The following is a 20,590-nucleotide window of genomic DNA, read 5'->3' as shown; positions in this document are numbered from 1 at the left end:
CACCTGTCCCCACCCCTGCAGGCCAACTTACCTGTCCGTTAGCCACCCAGTTATTTCACCCAGCTGTCAAAATCCCTTGCCCTGTACTTCCTAAGCACAAAGCACTGAGTGTGGGGCTGGGAAAGGTGCTTTCTGCAGGGACTGACTGCATGATCAGCTTCCCAATGGGGAAACTCAAGTCTCACAGCCCATTCAGGAGGGTTAAATGCAACATCCAGCAGCTGATGAGCATTGACTTCAACTCTGCATTCTGCAGGGACTGGCTGTGCAATCCGAGTTCCCCATGAGGAATGCAGTTGTGCAGCCAATCCATCTGTGTCTCTACTTGCCCCACAACAGATATCACATACATACAGGCCAAATTGTTTTGAGTCATGGCTAGTTAAATTTGGGGCCCGGGCTAGAGATTCTCTACCCCTGGTATAAAAGCAGCTTCCTTTGTTCCTATGATTCAGAAATGGAAAGCAGTGCTATTTTTCATTTGCACCCCTACTTTAATAGCACCTCCTCCAACTGCTCTGGAGACTGCTAAGGAACCTCTCCAGAGTTTCAAGGATGGCTTATCATACAACACACAAGGGCTGTGTCTGGAAACAGGGGACACATTGATCCCCAAATAGAATAGGCAGATCCAACAACGAGCAAATCGTAGTTCTGGTTACAGGTAGGTAGCCGTGTTGGTCTGGATCGAAGTAAAATAAAAAAATTCCTTCAGTAGCACCTTAAAGACCAACTAAGTTTTTATTTTGGTATGAGCTTTCGTGTGCATGCACACTTCTTCAGATACAGTGAAATGGAAATTTCCAGGCACTTAAGCAAATCGTAGGTTTGTTTACATATACTTAAGTTCAACTGACATCATTGTGGTGTACGGGTGCACACACACTCCTAGATTCTGTCAAAAATCATGGCCCGTTAAACTACCTGACAAGCTTTGCATGTACGCTGAGACTTCTGACTCATTTCATTCTTATAAGAGTCTGATAGGCTGCTTGTGAAGGCACTTTTGAGAATTTGAAAGTAGAAAGAAATGTCAAAAAATCTTGGCATGGACTGAAGGGGTTCTCAGGATAGGAGTCCAAATCTTTAAAGCCAACTTCTGATACCAACCAATAGGGACAGGAATTACTTAACAAAATATACCATCACATCCAGTATGAGGATAACTTGTAAAACAATTAAGACTTGTTTCTCTAGTTGATGAAGTGACACAGTCATTAAAAAGCATTACAAGTAATTAATTAACCCACTTTTCCAACATCTTGAAGAGTGGCAAGCTCTAAAATCTGAGAGAGGACATCCAAAGCAGACCGCAGAAATCCACCAAACTTTTCATTGTTGTTCTGGAGATCCAGTGTAACCTTATCCACCGATACAAAATGAAGAAGAAGAAGAAGAAGAAGAAGAAGAAGAAGAAGAAGAAGAAGAAGAAGAAGAAGAAGAAGAAGAAGAAGAAGAAGAAGAAGAAGTTGAGAGCATAATAACCATTTAGCAAGTTTGTAAAACCCTTGCAATAAGTTATCTAATAATACACCTCATCAAACTACTTATCAACAGACTACTAATAGGCAGGCACAGGACTGCTATCAAAAATGGAACCTACTACAAAAAATTAAGGAACTGAAACCTTTCCAAGCAGAAAGAAAAAGGAGTGGGATGCTTCATTTAATTTTGTGGATTAAATTTAATGCGCTTCATTTAGGTATTCTGTATGTTGTTTTTATGCAGCAACTGGGCTCAAGAAATGAAGCAAAAAATACACTTCTCTAATGCTTGCTGCTAAGCTATGACTTGGAACCCTAAGAAAATACAATTTACAATATGAATTAACTCGGTAACATCAGAGCATGCATGTTTTGAAGATAGATTTAAGTGCAGGGGGAGATAGTACCTTATAGTTAGCATGGGTAGCTTTCAAAACATCATACAGCTTGAGATATGAAGGGAGATGATAGAAGTTACCCAGTGTTGACGATTTGCTTGTTGGAACAGGACCTGAAGCATCTGTTTGCCTGGGAGCTTGTTAATGAAAAAAAAAAATTCTATTAGTGTTAAACTCTTAGAACTGACCTCCAGAGATGACAGCGATTCTCTGTGTAATCACTTTGTGGATTAAATATATATGCACTTCAAATATCTAAAGGGCTGTCCCATGGAAGATGGAGCAAGCTGGTTTTCTCGTGCTCTGGAGAGCAGGACTGCAACAAATTACTTCACTTTACAGACTCTCCTTTCTTGGAGGCTTCTAAGCAGAGGTTGGATGGCCATCTGTCATAGATGCCTCAGTAGAGATTCCTGCATTGCAGAGGGTTGGACTAGATGACATTTGGGGTCCCTTCCTACTTTACAATTCTATGATTCTAAGTGGGATTTGCATGCTCTTCTCAGGAATGTTTTTTTGGGGGGATTCTGTTCTTTAGTTCCCCCCTTAGTTGCACTTCTGCAAACCACAGGGTTCTTTCAAGTACAGATTTTGGCTGTATTTGGCCCAGCAGTTGGAGAACTGAAATGATCATTACCCAACCCAGTTAACCCTTCCTTATCCCACTGAAATCTGAAACTGCTATGGGTTTGTAGTATTATTATGAGTCTGTGATAAATTTTATTTTGCCTTTTCCCTATGCTCCTGTTTTTAAAATATTATTAATTCAATTTGCATACTGCCCTTCATCCAAAAATCTCATGGCAGTTCACAACAGAAAAATACAAAATGAGAAAACAAAACACATAATAAAATAAAAACAAAAAAACTCCCCTCTCACAGTAAGCATATTCTGTGCAAATGTAGACACCAAGCCAGGAGAGATCCAACATGGTGTGAGCAGGTGTCTGTTTGTGTAAGGGGCTTCTCCTTCCTCTCTTTTGCACTCTGCAGACCTTTCTACACTCACCAACATGAGTGCAATGTGACTTGCAAACCTGGCCTTTATATTTAACCATCTTAGAGCTGCTATGAAAAAGCTAATAAACAAGCCAGCTTCATGTGGACCCGTTATTCTGACTATAAAACAATTGCAAGATTAGAAAGAAACGGCTTTGTCAGAAAACTCATCAAAAAGATGCGCAGTTTCCAAATACTGTACTGTACTATTTACAGGTAGGTAGCCGTGTTGGTCTGAGTCGAAGCAAAATAAAAAAATTCCTTCAGTAGCACCTTAAAGACCAACTAAGTTTATATTTGTACTGTACTATATAAGCAGAAACAGGGCAATGCTTTTGGGGGGGGGAGTGAACTGAATTGGAAAATACAAAACATTAATTGGCTATGCTATGCATAGCTTGACAGACTCATCCTACCCACCTGGGCTGTTTTCACTACTCTTTTTAGGGCTCATTGGTACGGATGTCTGTTCAGCAACATCTTTCTCTTTTCCCTTGCGCCGAATTGGACTCAGAGAAGGTGGATTTGTTAGAGATGGTAAAGTTGCCTTTAAAAAAAGTATCAGTAAAAAAAACAGAAACACAACTATGCTTAGTAAAAAAAAAAGGCTGCAGGAAAACAAGGAACATGCCAATCTGCAGTCTTCTTAGCATTAACCATTTTAGCATATAAAGGGTATAAACTGCAAATCATTACATTTTAGATACATTTTTAAAAACCTTAGAGCCTAATTTTATCAAATTCTTTTATAAAGGACAGATAAAACACTTGTTCTGCATCTAACTGAACTATTTATTTTAATTATGAATAAACCATAAACAAACTGAGAGCAACTACAATGCCATAAACAGCGACATCTGATGGGAGTTTTCCTTGCTCTCTCACCACTCCCAGCCCTCCAAATTTGGCTCTGGATGGCTGAGTGACAACACTGGAGTTTATTTAACGGCACTACTTTGTGACACTTCAGTTATTCCTAACGAAATGGGGAAAGCATATACTACTATTGCTCCTTAAGTATATTGTTACTAAAAAACAAAGCCATACCTTTATTGTTGAACCAGGAACAACATCATCCATTACATGAGCACAAATATTAACGACCTTCAGTAAATGGGAAAAAATCTGCTCTACCAAAATGACAAGAGTTCTGTCTGCTAGAGCTGGCCAAGGCTCCTCCTGTTTAGCCCCACCAGTATTAGCATCCTCTTCATTAGTCCAGGGGTTTTTCAAAGATTTTGAAGCACTAGCTGAAATCATAACAAGCAGCAAATTCCTTAAGTTAATTGGTATATATTAAAGAAGTCTGGAATATGCATTAGGTAAATGTTCCTTACCAGAGTTCACTCTATGTATGTATCTATCTATCTACCTATCATCACACATGGTGTGTGTGGGCGTGTATAAAACACATGGTTGATAAATGAGTAAAAGCCTTCCACTTTTTAGGGGAAGGACTGTAGCTCAGGGGTAGAACACATGCCTTGCATGCAGAAAGTTCTACATTCAATCACCAGATCTCCAGGTACAGCAGGGAGAGATCCTGACAGAAAACTCTGGAGAGCTGCTGCCAGTCAGTGTAGACAATACTGAGTAAAACAGACCAATTGTCTGACTCAGTATAAGGCAGCTTCAAATCACAGATGAGTTAGATCTTACTATGTACCCCACCTGGCGTTTTAAGCAACAGCACACACAGGCTGGTGGGCACAAGAGGTGGGGTGGGAGCTAGGAATAAGGTACAAATAGTGCCACCTTTACATTTTAATATAATTATTTGTCCCTACTAATGATCAATGAAATTAGGGTAGTGTCACCCAGGGCACCTTACTCCCCAAAGACCTCCACTGAAGCATATGTTGTAAAACGCAGGATGTTATCTGAATGCTTCATTTATTGAAGAAAGAAAATTAAAATATATGTGTTTAAAAAACACTTTTAATTGTGCTTGGAAATGGACCTGTAACTAGTATTAAAAAAAGGACCCCTGACAATAAAGTCCAGCCGTGAACGACTCTGGGGTTGCGGTGCTCATCTCGCTTTACTGGCCGAGGGAGCCAATGGTTGTCCACAGCCGTTTACTTTCCCGCCAGAGCGGTACCTATTTATCTACTTGCGCTTTGATGTGCTTTCAAACTGCTAGGTTGGCAGGAGCTGGGACCAAGCAACGGGAGCTCACCCCGTTGCAGGGATTCGAACCGCCGACCTTCCGATCAGCAAGCCTTAGGCTCTGTGGTTTAGACCACAGCGCCAACCGTGTAACTAGTATATTCACTGCAAAAATGGAATGTTTTCTATATCTGGTCTCAGGTTATAATCACACTACCGTATTCTGGCAAACAATAGTTTCTGAACAGTCTTCAAGGCACTTTCCTACACGAAACATTGCAACAGCCCAAATAAGATGCTACCAGTGCATGGAAAAGGAAAGAATGAGAAGAGAGAACCTGAGTGACAGCCATAAACTGTTGATTAAGATTAAATCATCATTGCTGAACTTTCTTCCTACCTGCAAGCAGGTTTCCAGCCAGTATTAAAGCATCGTGGTGTGCAGAAAGATCTAGTGGGAACCAAGCGGATGAAAGCAGGGACAGAACCAAACCAGCCATACCAATAGTGCTACTCTTTTGAGAGTCTTCGGTAGTAGAACCCAGTAGAGTAAAACTGGAAGTTGAATTATGAACAGTCAGTTTCCACAAAAGGCAATATACACGATAATGCATAATAAAATACAAAAGTTAGCACAAAAATGCAAATAAAATATTGAGGATGCCCCTGCCTCATATCCTGGAATTTTAGCAAGTTTCCATAGTGGTCTGTAGTGTTCCCTGGCCTGAAGCAATGCAATTACGGGTGCAACACAAGTTAGTTTGTGTAAAATTATGAAGTGAACCATCTAGCAACCTTATTCTTTAGCATTTGGGGAACTGAACTAAAGACTACAAAGGCTAAAGATGGAAATACACATCTCCAACTAAGTCCAAGAAGTCCAATGGGGCCTGGTAGATAGTATGAAGTTCCAACCAGGTTATGCTCCTATCTCTGGGTAGTTCTTTGGCCTTCATCTGGGGCTTCCAGACAAGATCAAGCTGGCATCAATCATTAAATAAACTGACTATCTTCCAAGGTTCCCACAGCAGCTTGTTCCAGAGGGATCCAACACATGCGCACACAGAGGACTAGACCATGGGTAGGCAAACTAAGGCCCAGGGGCCAGATCCAGCCCAATCGCCTTCTCAATCCGGCCTGTGGATGGTCAGGGAATCAGCATGTTTTTACATGAGTAGAATGTGCCCTTTTATTTAAAATGCATCTCTGGGTTATTTGTGGGGCACAGGAATTCGTTCATCCCCCCCCCCAAAAAATATAGTCCAGCCCCCCACAAGGTCTGAGGGACAGTGGACAGGCCCCCTGCTGAAAAAGTTTGCTGACCCCTGGACTAGACTGTATCTGGAATTGCTATTCTAGTTTGCTGTCTGAGAGAGGCAAGAAGCAACCCCTCACTCCTTCATCAGCCTATCTGGGACTGACTACGATTTGACTCCACATAAGAGTGTGGACCTGAAAGAGAGGGGAGACAACCATAAAAGGAGGGAGGGAAGGAAGGAATGTGGCTGTCGATATATCTCTATGCTAATCTAGAAGGCCCATTCATGGTAAATTATCAACACTCCTGTCTCTGATTGGCATGGGATACATCCTCACGATGTGAGGTGCTGAAGCTAAGATGATCTTTGGGAAGATCTGAAAAACAGAAAGCATCTGTCTTAAAACAAGGTGAGCACATTCTATAAAACCAAGGAAAACGTTCAAAGTGTGAAGGTCGTCTGATTCAAATGCTAGTGTTTGTGAATGGGACAACTGAGGTTGTCCTCTTAAGTGTGCAGTAATCTGTAACAGGGTGGATGGATGCTGAGCCTTATAGGTGAGAGCAATACGTGCCTTTATCCTCCTAGCAACAGTGAAGGAAGAGGGGGCCCCCCTTGCCCAAGGTCACAAGGGGAAAGGAAATAAAAAAGGAGTTAATGAAAAGTAAGGACACAGTCTTACTCCAGTATATTTTAAGGACCCTTTTACACTCTGGCCTGTGCCAGTCCTTTTACAAAAGGGTATTGAGTTTTGGGGCAAAAAGAAAGCAACATCTCTTAAATTGTTGGATAATTCTTTATAACAGTGTTACTAATTAACCAAGTTTTGTTGTTGTTGACAACAAAGAAAAATGAAAGTATTTACCGTACTATCAAAATACTGGTAGCTTAAAGGCAATCGTCACTTTTGAATATCTAAATTTTGACATTGACAATTTAAAACATGGCACAGAAATTGAAGATGATACAAACTTCTATTGGTGAAGTATTCATGGCAGGGAAAGGATCCACCATCAGCAAGTATAATCCCCATAAGGCAACAGGCACAGAGAAAGAAAGATACAGACCAGGGATGGGGAACTTGTTCCCCTCTGGATATTGTTGGACTACAACTCCCATAATTTCTAGTCATAGTGACTGGGGCGGATATGAGTTCGAGACCAACATCTGGAGGGAGGGACACAGTTTCCCCATTCTTTGCATAGACATCAGTTGTCTACTCAGAATATTTTTAAAATCCCAACAAAAAACTAAAATTAACATTTCTGATCCGCTCTCTCTAGCAGGTTTTCATGCCTTTGATGAGAGCAGTAAGAATCACACAGAAAGTACTAAGCTGTATAAAATGTTAACTTCTGAAAAGAACATTATTCCACCTTATACTCGAATACCACATAGTCCTCTTCACTGGAAAAAGTTCTTGTTTCTCACACCTTTATTAAGTTAAACCATCTTTTTAAATTATCTGACTTTCTAGACCTCGATATGACAGCCTATCACGCTAATTTTGAAATTTCATTCTCATTAGGGTTCAAAGGCAAATAAGCTAATAAGACCATATGGCGGTCCTGTTTTTGTAAACATGAGCTCTAGAAGCTTGCGTAAAGGAGGAAGAAACATACCTGCAGTGCCATCCTCCGCTCCAGGTGCAGACTGGAAATGATGTGGACAGAAGACACAAAGCTTCACAACAACCAAACTAAAATACCAAAACAGAAAATACATTTCTATCAATAACATGGGGAAATATGAAGCATGACACAGCATCCCCACCCTTAGCCTCCATCATGGGCGCTTGAAATATCAATGCTTTATACACAGAAGAAGTAAAAAATATCTGAATATATTTAGAAACTCAGCTGGTAAACTTCTGGACAAACTCACTGTTAGAGATCTTGTTGATGATGTTGTCAAGGCATGGGAAACTGCAGAAATAACTCTAGAAAGGTTATTTTCCATTGTGACATCTGTTGGACTTGGTAATATATTATATCCTCTGTACGTTCTAAAACAAAAGCAATAAATAGGTGTTACTTTTTCCTTTAAAAGTTGAATAGTACCTTGTTGAATGAGGGAGGAATTGAATATAATTTGTGATCTTCACCGTCCCATGTGAGGTCTGCCTGATGTATATTCCCAGGGTTGTTCTTTGAATATTACCCTTTTTAAAAAAAGTGACTATATAGACTCCAGACTATAACTTGCATCAGCCTCAGCTAGCACAGACAAGGGATTGGAGTCCAACAACAGCTAGAAGACACAAGATTGGGCAAGGTTGTTCTAGAACAGGCATCCCCAAACTTCGGGTCTCCTGATGTTTTGGACTACAATTCCCATCTTCCCCCAACCACTGGTCCTGTTAGCTAGGGATCATGGGAGTTGTAGGCCCAAACATCTGGGGATGTTTGGGGATGCCTGTTCTAGAGGACTGAACCAGACAAGGATTCTGAAGTGGCATTCTAGATCCACCATGTTGTTGTTTAGAAGTTTAGTCGTGTCCGACTCCTCGTGACCCCATGGACCAGAGCATGCCAGGCACTCCTGTCTTCCACTGCCTCCCGCAGTTTGGTGAGACTCACTATTTGGTGAGACTCACTATGGTGAATCTTGTCGAAGCTACCAACAAGATCCACCATAGGAAATGCTATCCATTACACAGTATGAAAAGCAGGAATGGTGACATTTATGCCATATTTTTATTTCTTCCTTTTCTCGGGTGCTATATATATAGCTGCTGGTTTGCTCATGCAACTACTTACAAAAATAGTAATACTGTAATACTGTTGTCCCCACCACCCCCCTCCAGATGACCATAGGGAAGAATGCCCTTTTGAATATATTCATTTGTTCAGTCTTGCTCACCACCTAGAAACTGTATTTATTCCCTCAATAATTAGGGTACACAACTGAGAGACCAAGTTTCCAAAAGAGATTAATCTGCAATTTCTTATCCATCCTTGTCCAGTCCACACTTGCCACATACAGATCACAGACCAAGTGCAGGTTATAGGTTATAGTCTGTTTCCTAACACAATTCAAAGTGATGGTTATTATCTAGGTAAAGGTAAAAGTAAAGGACCCTTGGACGGCTAAATCCAGTCAAAGGCGACTATGGGGTATGATGCTCATCTCGCTTTTCAGGCCAGGGAGCCGCCGTTTGTCCACAGACAGCTTTCCGGGTCATGTGGCCAGCAGGACTAAACCGCTTCTGACGCAAAGGGACACCGTGACGGAAACCAGAGCACATGGAAATGCCATTTACCTTCCCGCCACAGTGGTACCTATTTACTACTTGCACTGGTGTGCTTTCGAACTGCTAGGTTGGCAGGAGCTGGGACAGAGCAATGGGAGCTCACCCTGTCATGCAGATTCAAACTGCCCGACGATAGATCGATAGATGATCTATAAAACCCTATGTGACTGTATTCCTTCACAGGAACTTGCTCAGGCTCTGAGATCTATGGGGGAGGCCCTTCTCTCTGTCCCACCAGCCTCATAGGCATGCTTATTTCCTATCCACGCAGGAACTCTTTTCCTGGAGAAGCTGGTCTGGATCCCTTCTTGCTGTCCTTCCACCAGCAGGTGAAGACTTTCTTGTTCCAACAGGCTTTGGGGAATTGACTGCTTTGTTGCCTGCATGTTTTTAAAATATTTATATATGGTATGTGTGTTTAATTGGATTTTCATTATTGGTTTCTCTGTTTTTAGCGGTTCTTGTTTTAATCTACAAGCTGCCACGAATCCCATCAAGGAAAAAGGTGGGGTATAAATAAATAACATCCCTCTCACAGATCACACACACAAACTTATACCTCTCCCCCTCTCACAGACCACACATACATACATTCCTCCCCTTCTTCCCTCAAATATACCCCCCCACACCTCCCTCTTTCTCTGCTCAAGTGCATCTCTCTCAAACAGACACACACAGCGAGTCCTAGCATTCCCCTTGCCACCAAAATATCCCAAAAATATTTTTATAATATTTTTTTAAACCACGGGCAACAGGCTGGCAATCCCTTTCTCAAATATACTCTCAGGGTAAAAATACAAACCAAAATTTAACACCAACTAGGAAGCTTGCTCAATTAGAGAATGGTTAACCCAAATTGCAGAAATTGATATATTAATGGATTAACTGTTTCAGTATTGTTAACAGCTAAACATGCATCTTTTATTTATTATTGAGATATATCAATTATATATATATATATATATATATATATATATATATATATATATATATATATATATAATCTTGGTGTAACATCTTGGCATTGGACTGTAACTTGTTTCCGTAACAACACCGTCAAGCCTTAGGATGCAGTGTAAAACAAGTCCTTATTACTGCCAATTTACCATGAGCAACCGCCTTGCAACAATGAGACACTATTGCACAAATATCCTTGATCAAAAGTAAGAGAAGCTGCTATTGAGGGCGAAGTGAAAACTGTTTTGAATGCTGTAAAGAAATGGGGTCCAGCTGGTTATGCAGGAATTTGACTCAACATAGTTTTCTTGCCAAGCAATGAGACGATAAAGTGTAACTCTACCTGGTGATAGTGCTTACTGCAAAATGAGAAGCAGGCTGAGTTTCATGCATTAGCAGCTTTAGATAGACACTACTTTGGTCCCTTGCCACTGCTACTACTGGATCAGCTTGCCCTTGGTCACAGTTATAGAACAGCTTTGGAACCAGCCTGAAACAAAAGAGAACAGAAGCCACAATGCAGACCAGTTATGGAAAAATAGTGAAATGTAGATTATATGCAAGCTTCCTCATCTTCAAGATCGAAGTGTGATATTCATTTAAAGCAACAGGCAAACACTACCTTTTAGCCTTAAAAGGCGAACTACCATGAAGAGTCTAATCCACATTACAAAACTCACTATGGCCAACATTTTTAATTCATTAAGGTATTTGGGTTATATGGACAAATAAACTAAAAACAAGAAGAACTTACCCCATGTCTTTGCTTTATCTGAGTGGATGTAGCAACCGAGTAATTTCATTGTTCCCGCAAGGGGACAATGACAATAAAGATATCTTATCTTATCTTATCTTATATATAGCCTATACATATACATATACATATATACATACACCTTGTTTCCCCTTTTTTAATATGTAGTCATAGAGTAAGCCAGCCATAAAAACCGTACTGGTAATAAAAAAAATAAGACATCCCACCGAAAGTAAGCCACCCTGTGTTTTTTTGAGGGGAAAAAGTTATAAGATGGTGTCTTAAAAAAGGGGAAACACGGTATATATGTAAGACTCAAAGACATGGGGTAAGTTGCTAAAACTAAGGAAAATAAAGCAACAATAAAATGATACCAAAAACTGAAAATTTATCTGAAGAAGCAGGAGAACCAGGAGAAACAACTTGCTGAGTCAGGCAGGAGAAAAAACTGAGGAGGAAGTGCCTGTCTCCCACAAGTCTTTGCTCCTGCCTAAGGTCATGTGAGAGGAAATACCCAATCCACTGTTCCCAGTATCCCATGAAACAAACTGAATGGTTTTCATGGGCTAATGGAGTTCAAATATGGTTCCACCCCAACTCTGAAAACTATCAAAGAAACCCAACTTTTCAGTTGGACTTCTTTTCAGAGACTTCTGGTCTCTCGTTCCAAGACAAGGACCGCCAAACTATGTCCTGCAGCATCAAAATTCAGGAAACAGTCTTGCAGTCTGGCAAACCCAACAGCAGGCTTCCTCAATCCCAGCCCTCCAGGTGTTTTTGAGACTACAATTCCCATCATCTCTGACCACTGGGCCTGCTAGCTAGGGATCATGGGAGTTGTAGGCCAAAAACATCTGGAGAGCCAAGGTTGAGGAAGCCTGCCCAACAGAATAGCGTTACTCTCTACTCTGGCAATTCCTTTACTCCATGCAAGTATCACACATAGCATTAATGCTAAGTTAGTCCCCAATGACTGCACCAGAAAATTGCAAACTGAATGTTTTTAAAAGGCATACTAAGCAAATTTATTGTAATTGTTTAATTTAACCAATACCTTATTAAAGCTGCAGCAGCAATGTGCCTCACTCTAGGGTCTTCATCTCCAAGCAGAGAAATGACTACATCATTGAGCATGCGTTCCTGAAGTTTTAAAAGCTATAGGAATTGAACAGCAAATGCATGCACATTATAACTATTAGCAACAGTTTATTAATTACAACTTCCACATTGGAAAAGGTAAGAAAATTGATGGTATGGTAACTAGAGATCACAATGTGTCAAACAATGAAGACACAAATTCTAATTTCATCTTCAAGGGCATCTCATTCATAGATAACCTTTTACACGAAGGATACATTAGAAATTCTATGCAAAAACGCAAGTGCCTCTTTTCAGCGCTGGCTCAACAATGAGGTGGGGTGAAGCACCTGCCTTGGGCAGTGGAAGAGCAAGAGGCGGCACCGCACCCCACTGCTGCAATGACCCCCTCTGGCCAGCAAGATGGAGGCATTCTGGTGCATGGCACTGTCACTTGTTTTCCTTGCCCTGGGGCCAGGAAGGTGAGCGGCAATGCCTTGCACACTGCAGTGAGAAGAGAGGCATTCTGACAGCAGTGGAAGCCTGAGGTGAGTCAGCAGCAGATCTCCGTTTCATCTCAGGTGGTGAAACGGTACAGGCTGCCCCTGTCTCTTTTTAGGTAAAGGGGCCCCTGACCATCAGGTCCAGTCGTGACCGACTCTGGGGTTGCGGCGCTCATCTCGCTCTATAGGCCGAGGGAGCCGGCATTTGTCCGCAGACAGCTTCCGGGTCATGTGGCCAGCATGACTAAGCCGCTTCTGGCAAACCAGAGCAGCGCACGGAAACGCAGTTTACCTTCCCGCCAGAGTGTTACCTATTTATCTACTTGCACTTCAATGTGCTTTCGAACTGCTAGGTTGGCAGGAGCTGGGACCGAGCAATGGGAGCTCACCCCGTCACGGGGATTCGAACCGCCGACCTTCTGATCAGCAAGCCCTAGGCTCAGTGGTTTAACCACAGCGCCACCTGGGTCCCTTGTCTCTTTTTAGTATGCATTAAAATCCATCTGCTTCAACATGGAATTAAATATATACTAGGTTTTTCCCCCTAAAAATAATGTCAAAAATTAGGGGGCATCTTATACATGGATATATCTCCCATTTTCTTAAATCTGAGTCTATATGGGGGCATCTTATAGACGGAAAAATATGGAATTTTTTATTTATTTATGGAATTTAAATAGCTACTTTCTGTTAAGTAAACCCTCAAATCCTGACAACCATAAAGGTTAAGAATTTAATAGAACAATTACTCACGCCGGTATAATGGTGTGCACCTCTATGCAGGTTGTCGGCCCCTCCTTCCAAAAAACTGATTAGCCTTAATTGAAAGATGGGGAGATAGAGTACAAGAGATTGTTAAAAGTTGAGCAAAGCAAAGAGAAAAAATGTAATTAAAGCTGGGGACACAATTCTGAAATAATAACTTACCGAAAATCTACCTCAGCAAGGGTTTCCAGTAGCTCAGTCCTAACCAGCCAATAGGCACTATTCCTCAGTGTAAGGAGGTCAACCATTAATTTTAAACCTAATGCACTATAGTTGCTACTGCATAAACTCATGATGCAATGCTAAGGAGGAAAACAAAAAATTAATTGTTTTAAACAGTATAATTAGCACATTAGTACACAGCATTTAAACTTTATAAAAGCTTACAATCTTAGTATTTGCATAGTATTTTTGAACTGGACAATTTGCCTATTATGATAAATCTATCAATACAGCAACGTCTAAATAAACAAAAGTTATGTATTTATTACTATCTGGAATTTCCCCCCGAAACATTACGCAAATTCCTTCTGGAAGATTCTTTGAGCTCAGTATCCTACGCTGTGGCCAAGTTTTGCACCTTAGCTATTAAAAAACGTAAATCTCTTTTATTGAATAACATATTATAACAATTTGTCCTGCCCTCCGATGATGATATTGCTGCTACAGCTCTTATTCTTTTATGGTGTTTTATTCCACTGGACCTGTATTTTAAGTATTGTATATTCAATTAGTATATTGACTGTTAAAACCCCATATCAGTCGTGTTTATTGTTTATGTAGAGAATTATGCAGAATTTCTGGTTTGATATGCTGGCTGTTGGCCGTAATAAACATTGACTGACTGTATTTATTACACTGAATAGGAAAACAAAGTCCCCCGCCCCCTGGCAAAAAATTAATAAATCACTAGTGCACTGAAGCAATCAAGCAGATGAGCCATAAGAATCTGAAGGACTGTTGCACAGAAGAGGGCAAAGACTTGTCTGCTGACCAAGAGGGCAGAATTAGATCTAAAGGTCTTAAATCAGGCATAGGCAAACTCCGGCCCTCCAGACGTTTGGGACTACAATTCCCATCATCCCTAGCTAACGGGACCAATGGTCAGGGATGATGGGAATCGTAGTCCCAAACATCTGGAGGGCCAGAGTTTGTCTATGCCTGCCTTAAATTATAGGAAGGTTAAATGTTGCTGAACATTAAAAGAAACATCTTCTTGACAGTAAGAGCAGTAAGACAGCAGGGGGCCCTTCGACTCCACAGGGACACACAAGAAGGAAGCAAAGGTACACAAACGGAAGGTGTAAAAAAGAAGAAGAAAAGCTCAAGCTCCTAGAGCAGGCATCCCCAAACTTCGGCCCTCCAGATGTTTTGGACTACAATTCCCATCATCCCTGACCACTGGTCCTGTTAGCTAGAGATCATGGGAGTTGTAGGCCAAAACATCTGGAGGGCCGCAGTTTGGGGATGCCTGTCCTAGAGTATCCTATTGGAGGAAGATTGGGGGACGGGGAGTAGGGAGGAAAAGCAGTGGAAGAACTGGCTCTAGCAGTTTGTATGCTCTGCCATAGGAGCACAGGAAGCTGCCTTACAGTATACCACGTGAGACTATTTGACAATGGAATCCTACATCACCCTACAGAACCATGAGTTGTCAGCAGTCCAAGGTGCAAAAGGTCTATCAATTTGTGCTGCAGAAAGTGGTTGTGAAAAAAGCATTTTGGTTAATGCTGGCTGCTTCGCAACTGTATTTGTGAATCCCTGCCTCTGCAACAAGACCATAGAGATGTGCTCTTCTTTTCAAATCTTATATTTTTGAGAGATTTCTGCTTACCCGTACAGCTGTACAAGCCAGTTTGCATGTGACGGAGGACTCATCTTTCAGAGTCCTTTGCAATAAGGGTATACAGTCTACTAGTGAAAAGCTGTTTCCTGGGAATAAGAAAAACAAAGACAATGAATGAAACTATTGAAAGCATATGATGGTATAAATTCTGATTCTACAAATTGATGTGGTTATTACCTGTTGAAGCTCTTATGTTTGCTAGCCAATTTTCCACATCAAAGCGAGATTTACTGAGAATGGAATAAACAATCGTTCCACATAAAATGGCAGTTGCTCCTCTAATCTGGGGGTCTCCATGATCAATATAATTCACAATATCCTTTATATACTGTTCTTCTAGAAAAATAAATTAGGTACAGATAATAAAGATCTTTGTCTTGGTTTACAGGCTTTCTGTTTCTTGCCATTTTCCACAGTGCTGAAATAACCTCTCTCTTTTTTAAATCATCTTTATTCATTTTACACATATGAAAAACAATACATTTAAGTGCAAATTACTAAAAGAAAAAAAAGAAAAAAGAGCACAGAAAAAGAAAAAGACAAAAATAGCAAAAAAGAGCAACAAGAAAAAAAATATATCTAATAATCTTATATCATCTTCATAACATTATAGACTTCCCCGGCTCCCCCCTCATTGATTCCCTATTTCAATTGATCGTATAGCAGTTTTCACAATATACAAATTATTTTTTAATTAATTAAAATTTCCTCTCTAATTATCACCATTCAATTTGTCTATAAACTCAATTTTTATATACTTACATTCTATTAATTATATCTCCCCTTAGCTTAAATTTTTACCAGCAATGAACTCCAATTTAATACTTCACAGTGCTGAAATAAGCTTTTAGTCTTTTCTAAAGGAAGGCTGAAATTATATATCAGATATAAAATCCAGTAAAAACAATAAATCAAAGAAGTGCATAATAAATGCAAAGGAGAAAATGTTCTTTAGTCTTAGACTTCCATTTTTTCGTTACAGGTAGTTGTAGTTGACAATATTTTTGAATTAACAGAATCAAACGTCCAGCTTTGAAATTCCACTGACTTTGGCAAAACGTCAAACACCTAGGATGTGTACAGTAGTTCCAAACAATTTATAAAGTTGGACCTAAGCACGAAGCAACGATTCTCCAGCATTATCCGGGAACAGCCAAAGTTATGTGAAAGTAAGAAGAGAATTCCCATGTTGCCACTGCAAAAAGCATATCCCAGTTTCCTAACCTTTACTGGAAGTACCAAGGGGCTGTCAAGGTATTCATTGTGATTTATAGCCAAACAGGAATTGCTGTTATTCCTCAAAGTATGACATAGTAGTTCTTAGTTTACATATGAGGAAGGAATTCCTTCAATATGTATTTCTGGGTACTGAAGCAGAGTGGCTTATTTAATTATTTAATTACTTTCTTCATTCCTTCCCTGCCAGCAGGTAATAATGGCAAATGCTCCAACTATAGACAGATGACTGTTTCACTACAGACAAGATATCTGATAAATTTTGAAATAGTCAGAAATAAAAATGTTCTATTTTTCCACAAGAATACAAACAAGACAATATGAAATTCAACATACCGCCCTCTTCTTTGGTGGCTTCAAAAGGCATTTTATAGAGTTTGCTGAAGAAAGCTTCGGGATGGAGTGCAACAGCTGCTCCTACACAACTCACTGCTAAGGCTTTTACGCTGACTCTTACATCTTTATCAGGAACCAGTGCTAAAGAAAAGATAACTGTACCTGACTATACATTTAATGAAATAAAATTCATTTAATTGCATGCTACAAAACACCCACATTTTCAGTTTGTAATAGTTTCACCTGGATAATAGATATTGCAGTAATGATAAGCCATTATACAAAGTATAGGGAAAAGTACCAAAAAAGTAGACCTGTCGGAACTGGAACTAGACAAAAAACACTAATTCCACTCCAGAAAATGTTGTCTTAAAAGAGAAAGGTTTTTAGGGCATTCTATTGCTATTTCATGTATCCTGGAGGAATCTGTCCAGTTCTTGATCACCTGGTGAACTGCAGCCCTCACCAGGTCTCTCCTAAGACCTCTGTGTATATAAATATACCCCATCATATCATCAGTAAATGCCACATTCTATGGTCCTTAATAAAGGATACAGCTCATATAGTGGAACATCTCCCTGAACTAAATCCCACTGTGCCAGCTACAGCTTCTGCTAAAGTCTGTTGGACCCACAGTGCACCTGTTATATTATAGCATAGCTTTAAGACATCAGCAGAAACCCAGTACAGTGGTGCATGGCCTACTGAACCTGCCACAGATTTCTATCTGCACCCCCAATTCACTAAACAACATTCCCAGTTGTAACATCAAAATCATGACCATATTCCAGCTGTGGCAGAATTTTGCACCAACCGTAGTTGGAACAAAATTTTAATGCAAAGTTTATTGGTGTTTCAGTTTGTCCCTAACTTAGAAGGAAAAAGAAAACACCAGCAAAGGCTAAGAGGGAAGAAGGCTTAGAGTGGGGGGGTGGGAAAACAAAGAGAGGTCACAGGAAGAAGAGGGAGAAGATCTGGAGGAGGTGGGGTCAGAGAGAAGTTCAGAATCAGGGCCAGAAGCTGAATGAGTGGAGGAGGGAAACCAAGAAGCAGAGATGAGTCAGAGTGGTGAAGAGTCACGGGTGCCTCTCCCTCCTGCTGAAACAATCTCCCCTTCCTCCTTATCTCCCAGAACCAGAAAGGGGATGAAAAGAGTGGAGGAGAGATTGACTCTGTGTGGACACAGTCTCTGATTGCTCAGTAAAAAAAAACCTAGAGAGGAGGGGACTTAGGCAGCCGTGGGAAGGCAGGGACCTTCAGTCTCAGCAACTGCTTCATGAGGGCCAGACCTACCAGGAAAGAGTGGCTGAGCTCATTAGGTCTGACACTCCACAAAGACTGTGCAGATTTTGTTTGCTAATAGTGTTAACTAACTTGCACCGTGTGATTTACTGCTGGCTCACTCCTGACAATAAACTAGGAATTATCAGCACTGAGAAAGCTTTAAATAATTCTAAATCGCACTCCTGTTTCATACATTTATAATTAATAAAAGGGAACCAAAGTCTCTCAAACTGTTCTTGACTTTGCCTTCTTTCATATGGCTTCAGCGAGCTGCAATCATAGCAACAAACAATGCTTTGTGGAGCCTAAATTATGTTTTCAAACAAATCATTCATTTCAGTTCTTTGCTAATCAGAATTTTAGCCAATCAGGTATTAACCATATTAAGTGAGAGAAGCAGGAAGAGGTGGTTTCTATTGGTATTTATACTACTTACCACCTTTCTCTCCTGTAAGAAGAAAAGAGGCAGCCAGGAGACGGACACAGTGAACTAGCGGAGCAGCATCTCCATCCGTATAACAACCAATATCTCCTTTAATTCTGGAGAGCTGTTAAAAACAAACAAATTATATATTGGTAATAAATATACAGGTTCTTTGTAACAAAGGTAACAAGTATAATGGCCTCTTTGCTCTTTCCTCTATCCTTTTACTGCAACAGTATCTGGAATTAAGCTACGGTTTGGCTTAGCATTACTTCCAAAGCTGGGCTGGCAGTTTGTCTTGCTTCAGACAAACTATGAGCTGTAGCCAAGGTTTTCTCTTGGCTTATTGCTTGTGCACTTGCCCAGAGGAGATGAACGATGAGCTCAGGTTCAAAAGCAGCAATAAGCCAAACCAGGGCTTAGCTCTGAGAAGTATTATATGGACAGGCCCTAAGAAAGATTATATTCTCCTGTCATTCACCTTTGCTGACATATTCCATTATAAACGGCTTTCAGATACACTTAACCCTTGAATGTGAACAACCATCTTACCTTATTTTCATAATCATTGGGGTCCAGTTCTTCTTTTGATGTAAATTTGTCCATACTGCTGTTGGAAGGCTGTCTGCTATGACCCATGGTCTTTAATAAATGGGGTTGTTGAAGGGCTTAAAAAAAGAAAGCAATGAAAGTGATGGTTGACTTCCACCTCAAACAACAAATATGAATATGTAGGATCAATTATTAGAAGTAAAAACTGCTGCCTTAAGAAAGCTTCATTCTAAATGAAACAGTTCAGTAAATATTTTCTCACAGACTTTCTCCTTATAATGAACATACCAACACAAGAATTTCTGAAAGCCTCGGCTGACTCATCCTGGAGGACATTTGCAGTTTCATCTTCCTCATCTTGAAGCTGTCCAATCTGCATTCCAGAATACTGGCTTTCAGTTCCCTCAAGAATCTAAAGTGTAAAAGTAGTAAACTTTAAAAACTTTACAGTTTAACAGTGCAGTTAATCCCAACTTAGAAATCCGCCTGTCACACATATTCTTTTATAGTTCCATACCATCTTACAAAATCCTCAGGCTGTCATTTCTAGCTATAACCCTGGAAATGTTCCCCTTGAAGCTTGAAGATGGTCCAGAATGTGATGACCAGGGAGTTAAGCGGGGTAGCTAGATGGGATCATGTGACACTGATCTTCAAAGTTATGCACTGACTGCTTGCGAACTACAAGCCCCGAATCAAGATGTAGGTACTGACAAAACAAAGCTCTGAACAGTTCAGGATCCAAGTACTTAAAGGATCCTGGTTCATGTTCTGAGACTAGCCCTCTTTCCCATAACAACAAATAATTAAAGCAGAACCTGGATCCTAGATCTAGGGCATGCCTGGGTATGTTAACAGAAGACACGCGTTTAACCCTGTTTGTGTGCAAAGGGATTTTGAGTGCACACATATATCCCCAGTCCTGAAAAGCAGCCACAAAGACTTTCTACTGAGGGTATCAGGCTGAAAAAGTTTGTCCCTGTCTGCTTTAATTTAAATGGATGGCAGATGCAGAAAGAAGGGGCTTCTCCTGTCCTTTCCCCTCCCCCTCACTGCCAGAATACCTTGTAGGGAGATAATATTCTTAGTAGACAGGTATTAGTAGACTGCAAGGTATAAGATGTACAGTTAGTCTGCTCAGTGTTTGGAACTACTAGACTGACTTACTGCCCAATTTGGTTGCCTAGAAGGGTTATAGTTATGTAATGTAAAAATAAAGCAGCAACAGTGCTAAAATGACATCAAACCACTTCGTGTTTAAAGAAACAACAACCTTTAAAGTGCAACTGGATAAGAGGCAGGTATGTCTAAACCAGGCACCCCCAAACTGCGGCCCTCCAGATGTTTTGGCCTA

The 20,590-nt window shown here is 40.5% G+C and overlaps 1 protein-coding gene across 3 annotated transcripts in view; it reads right to left on the bottom strand.

Annotated features, from left to right (window-relative positions):
- Nucleotides 1-20,590, bottom strand: part of HTT (huntingtin) — a 111,921-nt gene that overhangs the window by 58,056 nt on the left and 33,275 nt on the right. For all 3 annotated transcript variants that reach the window (XM_060279042.1, XM_060279043.1, XM_060279044.1), the window contains 17 exons: nucleotides 19,525-19,648; nucleotides 19,237-19,352; nucleotides 18,697-18,808; nucleotides 16,977-17,117; nucleotides 15,582-15,740; nucleotides 15,393-15,490; nucleotides 13,721-13,860; nucleotides 13,547-13,610; nucleotides 12,268-12,368; nucleotides 10,803-10,949; nucleotides 8,134-8,254; nucleotides 7,872-7,948; nucleotides 5,391-5,545; nucleotides 3,929-4,131; nucleotides 3,302-3,428; nucleotides 1,892-2,019; nucleotides 1,251-1,361 (listed from right to left, as the gene is read on the bottom strand). In XM_060279042.1, the coding sequence (XP_060135025.1) occupies nucleotides 1,251-1,361; nucleotides 1,892-2,019; nucleotides 3,302-3,428; nucleotides 3,929-4,131; nucleotides 5,391-5,545; nucleotides 7,872-7,948; nucleotides 8,134-8,254; nucleotides 10,803-10,949; nucleotides 12,268-12,368; nucleotides 13,547-13,610; nucleotides 13,721-13,860; nucleotides 15,393-15,490; nucleotides 15,582-15,740; nucleotides 16,977-17,117; nucleotides 18,697-18,808; nucleotides 19,237-19,352; nucleotides 19,525-19,648 (2,124 nt within the window). The remainder of the gene's footprint in view (nucleotides 1-1,250; nucleotides 1,362-1,891; nucleotides 2,020-3,301; nucleotides 3,429-3,928; nucleotides 4,132-5,390; nucleotides 5,546-7,871; nucleotides 7,949-8,133; nucleotides 8,255-10,802; nucleotides 10,950-12,267; nucleotides 12,369-13,546; nucleotides 13,611-13,720; nucleotides 13,861-15,392; nucleotides 15,491-15,581; nucleotides 15,741-16,976; nucleotides 17,118-18,696; nucleotides 18,809-19,236; nucleotides 19,353-19,524; nucleotides 19,649-20,590) is intronic.

Source organism: Zootoca vivipara, chromosome 9, assembly GCF_963506605.1.
Source record: "Zootoca vivipara chromosome 9, rZooViv1.1, whole genome shotgun sequence".
In the NCBI taxonomy this organism is placed as follows: domain Eukaryota; kingdom Metazoa; phylum Chordata; class Lepidosauria; order Squamata; family Lacertidae; genus Zootoca; species Zootoca vivipara.
Note: the sequence above shows the minus strand (reverse complement) of the source record. Positions and strands in the feature narration are given on the sequence as shown.